Here is a 16,664-nt window from a genome sequence, read left to right as displayed (position 1 = left end):
TAATAGATACAGGCATCATGCTAAAAAGATATTCAGATCATGTGTTTAGGTTATTTAGGCTAAACATATTTTAAAAAGTTCCAAATTTTTCAATTTTCCTGCAAATTTTCCTTTATAAAACAATCCACTTTGCACAGGTGGTCGACGACCTCCTGTTTGTGGTCGGTGGATTGAAAAGTTTCACCACCACCATCCTTAACGTGGAGTGCTACGATGGGCAAAAGGAAGAATGGTTAGTTCCCACCTGTCTGATATGAAATGAAATGTAATGAAATTAAATGAAATGTGCCATATTTGATAGTGGGGTGAGCGGTGCCATGAACCATGTTCTCCCCTGTGCCTCCCGCAGGCGTGAGGTCCACGACATGGGTGTCTCCCGGAAGGCACTGAACTGCTGCCTGGTGCCGGGCCTGCCCAACGTGGTAGAGTACACCGCCCCCCGAGACCTACCCGAGGACGTCCCACAGAGCCCGATATCCTCCACCTCCAACACCACTTCATCTGCCTGAGACAGACCTGCAGGATATACACCAATAAACAGACTTAAACATCAGAGCAGACTGTACCATTTTATTATACAAAAGGAGGCACTTAAATAATCAGAGATCCCTAAGAGACTTGGTGCTTGTCTTACTGTGGAACAGAGTTTCTGTAATAACTTTGAGCCATGTACAGGCACATGGATTAGATCCTGATATCAGTAAACAGAAGAGTAAGACATGCTGTACGTTTACAATGGGAGTGAGTGTTTACTGGGAGTGTGTGTTTACTGGGAGTGAGTGTTTACTGGCAGTGTGTGTTTACCTGTCACGGTACAGCGGGCCCCCTACTGGTCACCATATTATCATCTGTCTTACAGATATAAGAATATACTCTAGTGCCCCCATACTCAACACCTGTTGTGGTGTTTTGTGCGTCCCTCAGGTGGGCGGAGCCCGCGATCCGTCTCACCTGAGGGTCGTTTGTTTGCCTATATATGTCTTGTCTTTGTACCAGTTGACCACTGGTCATTATATCCTTTATTTGGATCATGTGTCATGTGCACTTTTCTATTAAACCATCCTTTTTCCCTGAGACTTGGCGTGATCGCTTCCATTTTATTTTTGCCCATCACATTACCCTGCAACAACAGCTCCAGCAGGACAGAGTAGCGTAATGTGTGACCTTATAAACCATTTGTTAAAAAAATTCTGAAAAAAGAGAAAATCTACCAAGAAAAATTGTCAATTGAAGTGGGATTTCAAATCAATACTTGCAGAACACACACTGGAACTCTCTAGTGCTGGAAAATTTGTAAGAAATCCATATGACCATGAAATTAGGAATTATATACAGTGGGGAAAATAAGTATTTAGTCAGTCACCAATTGTGCAAGTTCTCCCACTTAAAAATATGAGAGAGGCCTGTAATTGACATCATAGGTAGACCTCAACTATGAGAGACAAAATGTGAAAAAAAATTGAGAGAATCATTTTGTCTGACTTTTAAAGAATTTATTTGCAAATAATGGTGGAAAATATGTATTTGGTCACCTACAAACAAGCAAGATTCCTGGCTGTCACAGACCTGTAACTTCTTTTTTAAGAGGCTCCTCTTTCCCCCACTCATTACCTGTATTAATGGCACCTGTTTGAAGTCGTTAACAGTATAAAAGACACCTGCCCACAACCTCAAACAGTCACACTCCAAACTCCACTATGGTGAAGACGAAAGAGCTGTCGAAGGACACCAGAAACCAAATTGTAGACCTGCACCAGGCTGGGAAGACTGAATCTGCAATAGGCAAGCAGCTTGGTGTGAAGAAATCTACTGTGGGAGCAATAATCAGAAAATGGAAGACCTACAAGACCACTACTAATCTCCCTCGATCTGGGGCTCCACGCAAGATCTCAGCCCGTGGGGTCAAAATGATCACAAGAACGGTGAGGAAAAATCCCAGAACCACAAGGGGGGATCTAGTGAATGACCTGCAGAAAGCTGGGGCCAACATTACAAAGGCTACCATCAGCAACACACTACGACGCCAGGGACTCAGATCTTGCAGTGCCAGACGTGTCCCCCTGCTTAAGCCAGTCCATATCCAGGCACGTCTGAAGTTTGCTAGAGAGCATTTGGATGTTCCAGAAGAGTATTGGGAGAATGTCATATGGTCAGATGAAACCAAAGTAGAACTATTTGGTAAAAACACAACTCGTCATGTTTGGAGGACAGTGAATGCTGAGTTGCATCCAAGAACACCATACCAACTGTCAAGCATGGGGGTGGCAACATCATGCTTTGGGGCTGTTTCTCTGCAAAGGGACCAGGACGACTGGTCCGTGTACATGAAAGAATGAATGGGGCCATGTATTGTGAGATTTTGGGTGCAAACCTCCTTTCATCAGCAAGGGCAATGAAGATGAAATGTGGCTGGGTCTTTCAGCATGACAATGATCCCAAGCACACTGCCAGGGCAACAAAGGAGTGGCTTCGTAAGAAACATTTCAAAGTCCTGGAGTGGCCTAGCCAGTCTCCTGATCTCAACCCCATCGAAAACCTTTGGAGGGAGTTAAAAGTCCGTGTTGCCCGCCGACAGTCCCAAAACATCACTGCTCTAGAGATCTGCATGGAGGAATGGGCCAACATACCAGCAACAGTGTGTGCCAACCTTGTGAAGACTTACAGAAAACATTTGACCTCTGTCATTGCCAACAGAGGATATACAACAAAGTATTGAGATGAACTTTTGTTATTGACCAAATACTTATTTTCCACCATTATTTGCAAATAAATTCTTTAAAAGTCAGACAAAATGATTTTCTCAAATTTTTTCACATTTTGTCTCTCATAGTTGAGGTCTACCTATGATGTCAATTACCGGCCTCTCTCATCTTTTTAAGTGGGAGAACTTGCACAATTGGTGACTGACTAAATACTTATTTTCCCCACTGTACATCATACAGATTATTCACAGGTAAACCATAATCCATCAGATTGACCCCCATGTCCGTGGTGCTTCTCCTGCTCCGGTGGCTCAGACTGACCTGTATGAGCTCCACCATGCTGGTATGTTTGTTCTCCTCCCACGGCGATGCACTCCTCACGCAGAGCTGAGAAAGAGGAGGCTGTGCAGGTGAGCAGCTTGTAGCAGAAGGGAAGAAGATCTCCTACCATAGCAGAGTGAAAGATGAGCCAGCATACTATTGTAATGAGTGTGATGTGAGTGCTCCAGAGAAACCTGCTCATCACGTTACATCCTTCACTGCCTGGCCTGGTCTGTCCAAGCCACTTCATCCAAGCTCATGCAGAACCTTCAAGTTCACAACAGTCCTGTGAAAATGTCCATAATTTGACTTGGCAAATGTATATTGCGGGCATATGGTCTTAACTTGTGCATGCATGTTTCCCCATTGTAAAGGTGGAGGTCTTCAACCTGCTGTTTGTGACGAGTGAGAACGAAAGCAAAAAGATTTTAGTTTTATTTTAGTCTTTATTTTTTCCTACATTTGCATTTTTAAGTACTACTACTACTGCTAATATTTTTGAACAGCCAATCATAAACCAGTTTACTTAGGATTGTTTACAATACCAATCAGCCAATAAGACTCCAGTTTACTCTCAGCAACCCAACATACCAACCTCTGATTGGAGGGACTTGCAATGAAACGCAGTTTGTGCTGTTATAGTACTGGCAGTAAAATGTATATAAAAATGGCATCTCTGGTGGTGCTATTTTTGATGGTATTTTTTTTTCTCCTTCATTTTATTTCTTGGATCATTCTGTTTCTGTGTTGAATACTGAAATGTGTAAATGCTGTTTGTACTTTTTATTGGTGCTGTTTTTTTATTTATTTATTTTCAAAACTAGAAAAGCCTGGCTATATACCACATTGGCCTTGTGACTTGTATTTAGGGAAGATATAAATGAAAAACACTAATAATAGATATATGAACATTTTTCTAAAGCAATAAGAATAAAAAAATGCATTTGTTTGGAATTGTTCAAAATATACGGGTTTAAAATACTTTTTCAATTTTAGATACTGTCACTGAGAATCATTTTTGTGTTTATGTCATGATATTTCCATGGGAAGAGAGAACCATTGTCATGCCAAAATCATTTTAGGATTGTATTGGGTTTTTTTCCATTAACGTTTCATTCATTTCTGTGAGAATACAATTTGTTATGAATTTGTTTAGAGTTGTGTTTTACCTTTTTGCTTAATTTACAGATTTATTATCTTGTTTTTATTGTACATTTTTATTTAACTTCTTTCTTCTATTTATTCGGTATAAAACCTCTCCCTTGTCTTTTTTAGGGTTATCAGAGATGTCTATGGTTTCTGTTGTTCTTATTGCTCTGTATGGTTTTGTTTTGTTTTTTAAGGAGATTCATAAGAAATTTGTCCCTTAAACTCTCCAACTGGGCTATATATTAGTTCTTTAAATTATATTAACAAGCATTAAACAAAAAAAATGGGGGGCGGTACCTCGGGTCTACACCATGTAACGTTGCGAACTTTATAAGAAGTGGGCCCGAATTCCTTAAACCCCAGCGAAGAAGAGGATGCTTCAAATACATGGTCCTCAAACAAGCAGCCGCTCTCTATACAGGTCCACTTGAGTATCTCGTAGTCTTGATCGAGGTATTGGACCGCGCACGCGCTGGTGCCTATGCCTTTGGACCGTGCGCGAACGTGCTGGAGAGTTGTCGCGATTCCGGACATTATTCCCAGAACTACAGCCTGCGCGGAAGGCACTTAACTCTTTATATCCGTGTAAGAAGGGGACGTCAGATATTTCCAGAATTTGTATTGTTGCATTACACATTTTGGATAAAGCACCAGAAGACCAACATTTTTCTGATAACTTTTATTTCTGCCAATAGCATTTTCATTAGTAAATTATTAGTGTCATGGGAAACTGGAACTCTGGAACAGCAGGGCATAGATCCCATAATTTCAGTTAATAATGTAATCTTAAAAGTTGCAGAACTGTCTTATCCAGAGGAAGGAACTCTGGGTTCAACTTAGAGCCAAGCAAAGCCACTGGAACACACACACACACACACACACACACACACACACACACACACACACACGTTGAACTAAAATACAGTGTTTCATTAATAAAGTCAATTAGATATGAACATAAAAGTACCTGCAGAATATCCAGCTCAATCTTCCCTGTGTTGTTCTTATCAAACATCTGGAACATTTCTGAGCAAAGTAGAAAAAATAAGTAGATAAGAAATCTGACTACTTATAAAATCTGAAAAAACCTGCCAAGTCTGTAAGCACTGACTCCTGCTCACTGACACTCAGTGCAGAATTGTGGTAATCGGGAGACATGATTTCAGTCTACTAATGGGTAAGGTTTCAGGAATATAACACTCGGGCTGCCTGCCTAATCCCTGGTTAGTTTGCTTGAATCAACTCATGGAAGAGCATCTCCAGACGGATCAGGCAGCCCACGAAGCAGTCAAAGTCGATGGCACTCTGCTGGTCAGCATAGTGTGAGATGATCACCTGGAGTACAGGAGTGTTTATTTGGAAACCTGAGAAAGCACAAATATTTAATAAGGTTATCAACAAGTTATCAACTTACAGTCAACAGGTATTACTATAATACAACAATCAAAACTATCTTGTTAACAAGGGACTCCAGTTGCTATCAGGTAACTATGAAGTTCTTTAGTAGGTATTTCAGAGTAGGGCTGAAGGCTGAGCTGACGTTGGAGAACTGTGCTCTAAACCAGGGGCGGATCTACGGGCGGGCCTGGGTGGGCCAGGCCCACCCTGATTGGCAGCTGGGCCCACCTAATCACAAGGTCAGAATACAGTTTTCCGTATGAAAATAAACTATAATTGCTGCAGGATGGCGCCTATAGCGCGCGAGTCATTTAATGACCATACACCCCGCCCACCCCGAACAACTTTCGTTCGCCACCCCCCCACCCCCCACCCCACCCCCGATCAACAAATTACGTTCGCCCACCCCAATTACACTTTGGCCCGTCCAAAAATTGCCGGCTGCATCCGCCACTGCTCTAAACACTCCTTACCTGCTTCAGCCAGTGCTTCTCGCATCTCATGGGAGCTCATAGTTCCCGAACGGTCTGTATCGCGGTGATTAAAGATCTCCTGATGAGGTAACGAGAGCATATGTACCACACAGCTATGAAGCTCATAGCTAATTCGGCAAAATCAACCAGTGCCTATGAATGAAACTCCTTGGACCATAGCCGCGGGAAGGTATTTTGCTTAGGGGGTGCTGAAAGGGGGGGGGGTAGTGTTGCGCTTTACAACGTCACAGCAAATATGCAAATACAAGCCCTACACTCTGAGTTTGACAGCAAGTACAGCACACAAGATACATATACACCAGCTATTTAACAGAGAAATGCACTCTGCACAGCGGCAGGACAAACCACTGTCCTACCTCAGGGTTGCCAACTCTCACGCATTTGACCGTCTTCACACGCTCTCACGCCACACTTCCGATATCTCACGCCGAAAAAAAAATCTAGTCTATTTACCTATCTATGATTCAATGAGTTACTAGTTCGCTCTGGCGCCAACCACCAGCGATCGATAGATCGCGATATAACACTTAATTTGTGTCCATTTTACGTTCACCCCCCCCCCCCCCCCCCCCCCCCGACAACTTACGTTCGCCACCCCTCAAAAATTTACACTCGCCACCGCCTGCAGGTTCAAATCTCACTCCAAGCGAACGTTCTCTCAGATGAAGCGGCTGAGACAGGAAGGCTGAGGCAAAGCTTTATACAGTTTTCAGCTTGTTGGAAAACACTTCGTGTTTGAGGATGGAGCTTAGATATGCTTGTTGCTATGTCCTGCACGCTGTTGCACTGTGAACCTTGAATGACATCATCAAGCATTTTTAATTGAAGTTCCAGGCGCACTCGGTCACCATTTAGCTGCTGTGGATGAAGAAAGGACTGTAACCAGATTATTATTATTATTAGAAGTAGTAGTAGTAGTAGTAACAATTTGATTTTTTTTTCAGTTATTTGTTTTATTCATTTTTATTTTTTGGTATCTATCGTTTTTCTTTAGTTACAGATGTTTGAAGTTATACTCGTAGTGCCCACAGGGGGTGCTGCAGCACCCCCAGCACCCCTACTTCCCGCGGTTATGCCTTGGACACTGCAGGAGAGACAGTTTAACCCCCAGAGCAATGGAGGGTTCTCCTGGTTCTTAGACTACTATAGCACCAATGCCAAACTCATGGGAAAAGCCAAACTGGGAATTGCTGTAGCTCTACAGGAAGTGCCTGCTGTAATGTGTGTGCATGTACCAGGTATTTCTGCAGCTTCATCCAGAGGGTGTGAAACTCCAGGAGTCCAAGTCTTCCACTGCCGCCTTTCTGGGTGCTGTCAAGGCCAAAACCTCTATGCCTGACTGAGCACATGTTACTGGCCAAATTGAGCACATGTTACTGATGCAAATTTTCAAGTGAGTTACTGATGCATATTTGTTCCCATGTGCAGATTTTTGCATAGTCCTACCACCTCCTCCACCAATGTACATCAAAGCACAACCACAAAATTATATTGAGAATATTGTATTGCTGTGGGACTCTTATCTAAAGCCACTAAAGCAGGGCTAGAAATTTTGAGGCTGGTGGTCTAGCTCAGCCTTGCACATGGTTCCAGTGGTAGACTGAAGTTGACTGGGAAATCAGGGTATCTGCACATTTTAAAATCGCAAATTCAATGACTTAAGACCTTTTTAATACCTCTCACAAGAAAAAACAATACTATTACAGTGGTAAAAAAAGACAAACTGTGACGCTCGGTAGAGAGGCACGACGAACGTCGAACTGTGCAATGAAGAACGTTTATTGCTGAACACAAACACGAAGCTCCGTGCGGAGTGTGAACAGAAAAATACACCTTTCACACAGGCACGAAACTTTAGACAAAGACGAGCACAAGACATCGCGCTAACGCACATTAAATAGGTGAATAACACAGACCCACGTGACCTCGAGACAAGGCACAGGTGTAACAAACGAACACGCTCACAAACAACCCACGCCCACGGAAGTATAAACATGGACATAACGACACGCAGACAACGTAACGGCACGCACACAGGGAAGGGTCCGGAGCTGTGACCGTGACACAAACTAGGTAATAGTATCCAAAACGTTTTACTGAACTGAAATAAATAATACCATCCACCTTAGGGAACAAAAAAATAATTTAAAATAACTATCAAATAAATATAATAGTGCACTGTTAAGAGAACTCAGCAAAACAGCTTTTACAGCCTTTTACAAAGGGAACCCCGGCTGATAACATATGTAAGCCTTAATATTGTGTAATTACTCTAAATTATTAAGACACGTAAAAAATCACAAAAAGTAGCAGATTTATTAGATTTTCGGTAAATTCCCGCTGCACGTAGGTCGCCATTTTTATAACTGCTGACGGGCACGCCGCGCAGCAGGTAGTGCCGTCAAATGGTTGCAGTGACTGGCCGTAACTTTACATTCTTTTTATAGTCTTTTCAAAGGCTTATATATTATATTATATTATATTACATGATATAATATTACATTACTATATTTACTATATTACACTTTGAAAGGTTTAAACGTTAGCGGTAAACGAGGGAGAAGCAGTAAACGTTAGCGGTAAACGTTGTTGCCGGGACGCCAGGAGAGAATCTAGTGCATGTTTATGTTCACGTTTCTTTGTGCGGTTCTCGCTCCACATTCTGGGGCTTTTGGACTTTCTGTGTGGGAAAACTGTGGGCACTGCACTGTGTTTTAGTCTACGTTTAAAACCAACAGCATCCGTCAACTCTCTCACCTGTCAGGCTCTACTGAATGACTCAAACGCATCGGGACTGAAGAGAGCAAAACCGCGGGTCTTTTGGTAGCTGTGTTCGTCCACACGCTGCTTCACAAATTTTTATCTTTGGGAAAACTGTGAAGACTAATATCACTGCCTTTCGACTGGAAATAACATCCAACGGCAACACAGTGTGGCATGGTTTTCTTTAAGGTAGCTGAGCTAACTAACATTAACTCCTTCCAACCGCAGTCAAGTATAGCGCGCTGGGCCTTTTGAGCGCGGGGCGTGCCAAGATGGACGAGTGAGCACACGCTTTCACCGAGCGCTGCAAAGATTCAGTCTTTATTAACAGTGGAGTTATAGTTTGTTCTTTAATAAACTGTCACTGCCTTGACACTCTTATACCACGGATAGAGAAGAGAATTTGAACATGCCTGTAAAACGCAATAGGAGCCGAACTTTGGAAGGTTCAAAAGCCTCGCCGCCTGGAGCTAATGCTAATGCTGGCAATATGCTAATCGATAGCCTGTATAGCTACGCTGCTCCTGTGATTCTTCCTGTAGTTGAGGACGATCTGGAAGACTTCCCTTCCTTTCTTGTCACTCCGAGCAAATCGCCAGCCCCAAAGAAGGTGATGTATACTCGTGATAACTCCAATCAAGCCAACGCTGATGACATAGTTGCCTCGCTGTCTGCACTAATAAATACCAGGTCTGACAACATTGAGAAAATGGTCGGTGCAAATGTGTTGAAAATTGAAGGCTTAAAGAAGACCATTGATTTTGCCTGTGCTGAAATTAAGGACATAAAAGAAAAAGTATCTACACTTGAAAAGCGAGTTTCTCACGAGGAAAGACTGGTAGAGGACAGTCGGCTAAGGATTTCTGAACTGGAAAGATACTCACGGAAATGGAACTTACGACTTTATGGAGTAAAAGAGCTGGAGAAGGAAGATGTACGGCAGAAGACAGTTGAGATTTGTCTGGATGTCCTCCCAGAATGGAAGACCAAGCTCGCTGATGCAATCGATACAGTGCATCGTCTCGGCGCCAAGCGACCAACTGGCTCCAAGCCTAGAGGAATAATCCTACAGTTCTCTTCACGAGTCTGCAGAGATGCAATGTGTTCAGTTGACCTGTTGTTTGGTTTAACTCTGCTAGCATTTCTTGTTAATAATGCAGCTCTCGGTTCCCTTTAAGTGATATTTGTATGGAGCAGTTAGTTTTCATTAGATAGTTTTTTTTCCTTTTTCTATTCACTTTGTCTTTATAGTTTCTCTTAATGCCAGGGGTTTAAGACATACCTTTCAAGTTTTGTATTTAAAAATACGGGACATTTCTCGTATATGACATCATCGCCTAATTTGCATAATCAGTTATTTGCATATAGCTGCAATCAAGGCTGTAGGAGAAACGAAAACATCTTTGGAGTGGCAAAAAGTGAAGAAAAAACACCCCAAATATGTTTTGAACTACAAATGAATAAAACAATTAATTTTCTAGTGGTATTTCTAGCTACAAATGGGGACATCTCGCGTTTGTGCTTGGCAGATTGTTCGTGCTGTCGGACATCGTTCCTTCCCCCATGAGAGGCACTAAAATCCCAGCTACATATCTTACAGAATAAGTAGCTATGCCCCTTCATGCTCCACTTTAGGAAAGTAAATTCCCTGTCCCATTCGTCAAGGTATTCACACGTACGCTTAGCTTTTTAGGCAGGACTGCCTTCTCTTGTTAAATCCATCTCTGATTTGTTGTTCCAGGTTTGCTCCCACTGTCGACACTAAACCCGCAAGTTTTAATTATTATTATTTTTTTTAAAGCATTCGTGTGTCGCTCCAAACAGAATTCTGTCACTAGCCTCGCGAGAACTGTCATCTGCAGTAGTCTGGGTGGCAGTTCTCGCGAGGCTAGTGACAGAATTCTGTTTGGAGCGGCCCATGAATGCTTTAAAAAAATAAAAATTGAAAACTGAAAATACGGGACAAATACGGGAAAAAAAAAAACGGGACGACGCCGGGACAGAGCGGTAAAATACGGGACTGTCCCGGCCAAAACGGGACACTTGACAGGTATGGTTTAAGACAGAACTACAAACGTAAAGCTTTATTTCTGTTTGCCAAACAACTTAATACAGATTTCAGGTTTTTTTCAGGAATCCCATTCCTTATCTGATGATGCCTTACTCAGGGCATCATCACGTTGATCCCTAAGTCTGACAAGGATGTACTTTTAATTGATAACTGGAGACCCATTTCTCTCCTCAATAATGATTACAAGATCTTTGCCAATATGCTTGCTAAGAGACTTAAAGTAGTCTTGGACACAGTTATTGGCGAAACACAGTCAGGCTTTATGAGAAATCGTCACATCTCAACATCAGACTTGTACTGGATGTGCTTGATTACTCTGACTTGATAGCTGATAACAGCTTCATTCTCTTCCTGGGTTTCTATAAGGCCTTTGACACAATAGAACATCAATTTATCTTTCGTTCTCTAGAAAAGTTTGGCTTTGGTACTTACTTTGGTAAGGCCATTCAAACCCTGTATGCTAACAGCAATAGCTCTATCAAATTAAAACATGGTATGACCCCCAGATTCAACCTCAAACGAGGTATCCGGCAAGGATGTCCACTTTCTCCCTATCTATTTTTACTTTCTACACAAATTCTCGCAACTCATATTATTAACAGTAATATTCAAGGAATCTCCATAGCTGGCAGGGAGTCACTGGATGCCTTGAATGGAGCAAAGTGGTTTAGCACCTTAGATTTAGCCAGCAGCTATAATCAGGTCCCTGTAGCAGAGCAGGACAGGGAAAAGACTGCGTTTTGTACGCCCTTCGGCCTGTTCGAGTTCCACCGGATGCTGTTTGGGTTATGTAATGCGCCCGGCACATTCCAGAGGCTAATGGAACGCATATTTGGGGATCAGAGTTTCCATGCACTACTATTGTACTTGGATGATGTAGTAATTTTCTCCCAGACGTTCCAGCAACACATCCAGTGGTTAGAGATGGTCCTGGGTCGCCTACGGGACTACAACTTGAAATTAAAATTGCAGAAGTGTAATTTCTTTCAAACTAAAGTTAACTATTTGGGTCATGTGATTTCTGCCGCTGGTGTATCCACTGATCCAGAAAAGATTCGGGCAGTTGCTGAGTGAAATCGACCATCCACAGTCAAAGAACTAAGGTCCTTTTTAGGCTTTGCATCATATTACCGGCGGTTTGTGGAAGGGTTTGCTTCCTTGGCAGCACCCCTGCATAAACTAGTGGGTACCCTAGAGGGTTCCCGGAAGCGACCTAGGCTTGGGGGACAGGGCCGTATAGATCACCACTGGGACGAAGCTTGTGAGAGAGGGTTTCTGGCTTTGAAGGGCAGGTTGGTCAGTGCTCCCGTGTTGGGGTATGCTGACTTTACTCTGCCCTTTGTAGTAGAGATTGATGCTAGCCACGCAGGTTTGGGGGCTGTTCTATCCCAGGAACCCAGGAGGGGCAGCTGCAACCTATTGCGTTTGCTAGTCGTGGCTTGCGACCTAGTGAACGTAACATGTCGAATTACAGCTCCATGAAACTGGAGTTCTTGGCTCTTAAGTGGGCTGTTACGGAGAAGTTTAGAGAGTATCTTTTAGGTCACAAGTTTACAGTCTACACTGACAACAACCCGTTGAGTTACTTGCAGTCGGCAAAGTTGGGTGCGGTGGAGCAGAGGTGGGTGTCCCAGTTAGCTTGCTTTGATTACGATATCAAGTATCGTCCTGGGACAGCCAACCGCAATGCGGATGCCCTGTCACGGCTTCCTACTGTTACGGACTCCTCTTTTGTCGAAGGCATGGCAGGGATCTCCATTCCCTGTGAGTTTCCCACAGCTGGGCCTGTTGCAGAAGGGGACATGCCATGTGTGGCATCTCAGGCTATACATGCTATTCCCATCCGTAGTAAGGCTGACTTAAATGTCCTACAGGCAGCAGATCCATGTATTGCTGCATTTTCAGTGTATTGGAAAAGAGGTCGGGTGCCAACTGCGCTGGAAATAAAGAAAGAAGTGCCAGGGGTGAGGGAGTTGGTAAAGCAATGGAATAGGATTGTGGAGAAGGAAGGAGTCCTGTATAGGAAGTTTCAGCTACCACCAGCCAAAGACGCAATCCTGCAGGTATTGCTGCCAGCAGCCTTACAAGCTGAGATTCTTACAGGGCTGCATGACAACCATGGCCACCAGGGGGTGGATCATACCACTGATCTTGTTCAGCAGAGGTGCTACTGGCCAAAGATGTGGCATGACGTCTGGCAGTGGTGTAGTGAGTGTGTGCGGTGCTCTGTGGCAAAAGCTAACCAACCTAAGGTGAGAACTTTTATGGGTAGCTTGTTGGCTACTAGGCCCCTGGAAATCCTTGCCATCGATTTCACGGTTATGGAACGGGCCAGTAATGGACTGGAGAATGTACTAGTCGTTACGGACATGTTTTCCAAGTTCACCCAAGCTTACCCAGTGGCTGATCAAAAGGCCACTACAATGGTAAAAATACTCACTGAGAAATGATTCTATGTGTATGGGGTTCCGAGAAGGATCCACTCAGATCAGGGCCGTAACTTTGAGGGGGAACTATTAAAACGCCTTTGAGACCTATGGGGTTGAGAAAAGCAGAACCACGCCCTACCACCCAGAAGGTAATGGTCAGTGCGAAAGATTTAATAGAGCGTGTGCTCATCGGCAATACGTCTCTGGTGGATCGTGAAAGACCTTCAGCAGATGCATTCCAGACCCATCTGGTTGCGTCATGATCGCGCCTGCATCTCGGAGACGCTTATGAGATCTCTCCTAGACTATTTAATACAGTGTTTATTCATCTGCAGTACATCTTTTAAACGTCAGGCTTGGATGCCAAAATGACGTTCATACGCTGCAATCCAGACTCATATGCAGAGCCGGAGTGGCTAATCGGGAGATTCGGGAGGATTCCCGATGGGCCGGCTCATGTCAATCTCTAGTTTGGGCCAATTGGGAGGGAAAAATAATTTTGGGCCGAATTTGGACATGAATCTCCCGGGCTGAAAAAGTGACCCACTCAGACCCTGCTCATATGTACAGTATAGCTAAAATGCAGCATCTGAAAATACCTGAATGCGGCATTTAAAATCAAACCTTCTTAGATTAAATTACATTTAAAGCTAGATTTTATATTCTTCTTCCTCCCCAAGTTAAAGCTATGAAATACATAAACAGCGAGATCGTATGAGCCATTAAGAAGCCTAAAGACTCAAACAGAAATCTACACTGGAAAAATTGATATATTATTTTATGTAACTAATTAATATTATTATTACCCCAAAACAAAATTAAGTCAAAGGGATTTTCCTTTAACATGTTTATTTAACAGAAAATCAACAATAAAAAATGAAAAAATCTATCCTATCGGTCAAACTGACCTACCAGATGTACTGCGCATGCGCATGAAAAATTACGTCATTGTCCAGAGCACGGCGGTAGGACGAATTTACAGATATATCTGTGGATTTGTGCTACCGTGAAAATTTGTCCTACCGTTTCGAAATACTCAACCACAGCGCGTATATACGTTATAATACATTATATGTTACTTTATAAATCCTGTAATTATAACGTGCTTTCGGCGATAATGTAGATGCTCAACCACAGCGCGTATATATGTTAAAATACATTATATATTACTTTATAAATCCTGTAATTATACCGTGCTTTCGACAATCATGTAGGTAGGACTATTTTACCTGTTGTGTAACCTTACTAGTACGTGCTTATAGTGATGATAATGTAGGTAGGATGATTTTACCTGTTGTGTAACCTTACCAGTACGTGCTTATAGTGATGATAATGTAGGTAGGATAATTTTACCTGTTGTCTAACCTTACCAGAACGTGCTTATAGTGAAAATGTAGGTAGGATGATTTTACCTGTTGTGTAACCTTACTAGTACGTAACATGAGACACACTTCATAACATAGCATTATGTTTTGCATTTAGTAATCAGGGTTCCTTTTTAAAATCAGTTAATATCTTATTTATTGTATTGACTTAAAGTAAGTGATTAGAAGATTTTTACTAATAATATAAAACTGTATACAATCTTGGCTAAAATATTTGCACTTCTTTTTAGAAAATGTTTAGATATTGACAGATATTCTGCAGAGATATAGAGATAGATAGCTAGATAGAGATAGATAGCTAGCTAGCTAGTCAGTCAAGTCAAATTTATTTATATAGCGCTTTTTACAAAACATGTCACAAAGCAGCTTTACAATCGTATGGGTCCAGTTCCCTAAATAGCAAGCCAAAAGTGACAAGGAAAAACTCCATATGATGGTGGGGATTAGGAAGAAACCTCGGGAGGACCAAGACTCAAAAGGTAATGCATTCTCCATTGGGCGGCCCGTTAGCACAAGTCCATATTTGTGGAGACAGAGAGTTGGTGGTAGCTAGATTTGATTTACAGTTTTTCTCAGTCAATATTCTGTGGTATATCAAATTAAATACTACGTTACACACAAAATACAAAGAACACAAAAGTTACACATGTGGGAGACTGATAGAAAGAAATTGGCCTGGAATCAAGTTTGTATAGCAATATTGTTTGACTGTATTGTTTGCACTGCAATTTGTTGACAAAAACAAATCTGATTGAAACTCAGAAAAGACAGACAGCTGACTGGAAAAACTGCAAAATTAGAAACTTACTCTACACATTCAAAACAACCTGAGCACATACAACCTCCAGAGAAAATACAGAAAATGGAACCTCTGCCACCCCTATGAGCTCATTTTTATGTCCTATATGGTATAAGAATGCAAAAATGCAATACACAAAATTTTATAATGTCAGAATTACTGTAATGTCAGTGTGCAGCATTACAGCAGAATGCACATTTCTGAATTTACATACATTTTCTCTATGAAATGTTTGAACGATTGAACACAGACACAGTTGTTCTTCCAATATTCAGCTGCACCCAGCGACCAGCTTCAGCCATTGTGAGACCATGACTTACATGTAAAACATGGTCCACAATTGTTGCCCTTATTTTACTGTTTTGTCCCTTCAGCCTTACACCACATAGTCTTCGTCCTCTTCTTGGCTGTTCACCCTGTACATGGCCTCGTGTTTCCATTATGAGACTTTGTGATACTGCAATGTTTAGCATCTAAAAATGTTTGCCAATTACAGTAACAGTTCATGAGACGCACCTCTGGCCTGTGGTTGAAATCAAATCAAATCAAATATATTTGTATAGCACTTTTCACAACATATGTTGTCACAAAGCGCTTTACAGGATTTACAAGGTTAACAATACTATGGGTCCAAATCCCAAAAACCATTGAAACTATTGGTTGATCTAAACCTTCACAAATTCCCTTTCTTACTGTAACTGAATGTTCACATGTGAATCATTTAATCAAGTTAGGATAAAATTACCAAAATGTAACAACAAAAAAAAGTAAAATGATGCCTTAGAGATTATGACAACATGTTCAGCACTTTTGCATGCAATGACCAAGGCGATGACCTAAAGACTAAATGTTTTGGAGAGTAAGACAATCCAAACAGACAATCCGTACAATACATTTTAATAAACATAACATAAGCAATTGATAATGTAAAAAACAGACAATTGTCCATGTCCATTTGCAAAATGTACAAAAACATTTGCAAAATGTGAAACACAATGAGAAATGCAATTATGATGTGCACAAGTGATTAGGTGATGTGGAGACTGAATGAACAGTTTTGAGAATTTCAATTCTGATCTGAGAAATGAACCAAATCGACTGAGAAAAACTGTAATGGGAAATCATCTATAAATGAAGTTACCATCCTCTGCTT

At 41.9% G+C, this 16,664-nt stretch overlaps 1 protein-coding gene across 1 annotated transcript in view; it reads left to right on the top strand.

Moving 5' to 3' along the window:
- Positions 1-958, top strand: part of LOC143521484 (kelch-like protein 10) — a 23,101-nt gene extending 22,143 nt beyond the window's left edge. The window contains exons 7-8 of the mRNA XM_077014396.1: positions 138-232; positions 350-958. Coding sequence (XP_076870511.1) covers positions 138-232; positions 350-509 — 255 coding nt within the window. The 3' untranslated portion in view covers positions 510-958. The remainder of the gene's footprint in view (positions 1-137; positions 233-349) is intronic.
- Positions 959-16,664: the final 15,706 nt, after the last annotated feature.

This window comes from Brachyhypopomus gauderio, chromosome 8 (assembly GCF_052324685.1).
Source record: "Brachyhypopomus gauderio isolate BG-103 chromosome 8, BGAUD_0.2, whole genome shotgun sequence".
Lineage (NCBI taxonomy): Eukaryota > Metazoa > Chordata > Actinopteri > Gymnotiformes > Hypopomidae > Brachyhypopomus > Brachyhypopomus gauderio.
This window is presented reverse-complemented; position numbering and strand designations above follow the sequence as displayed.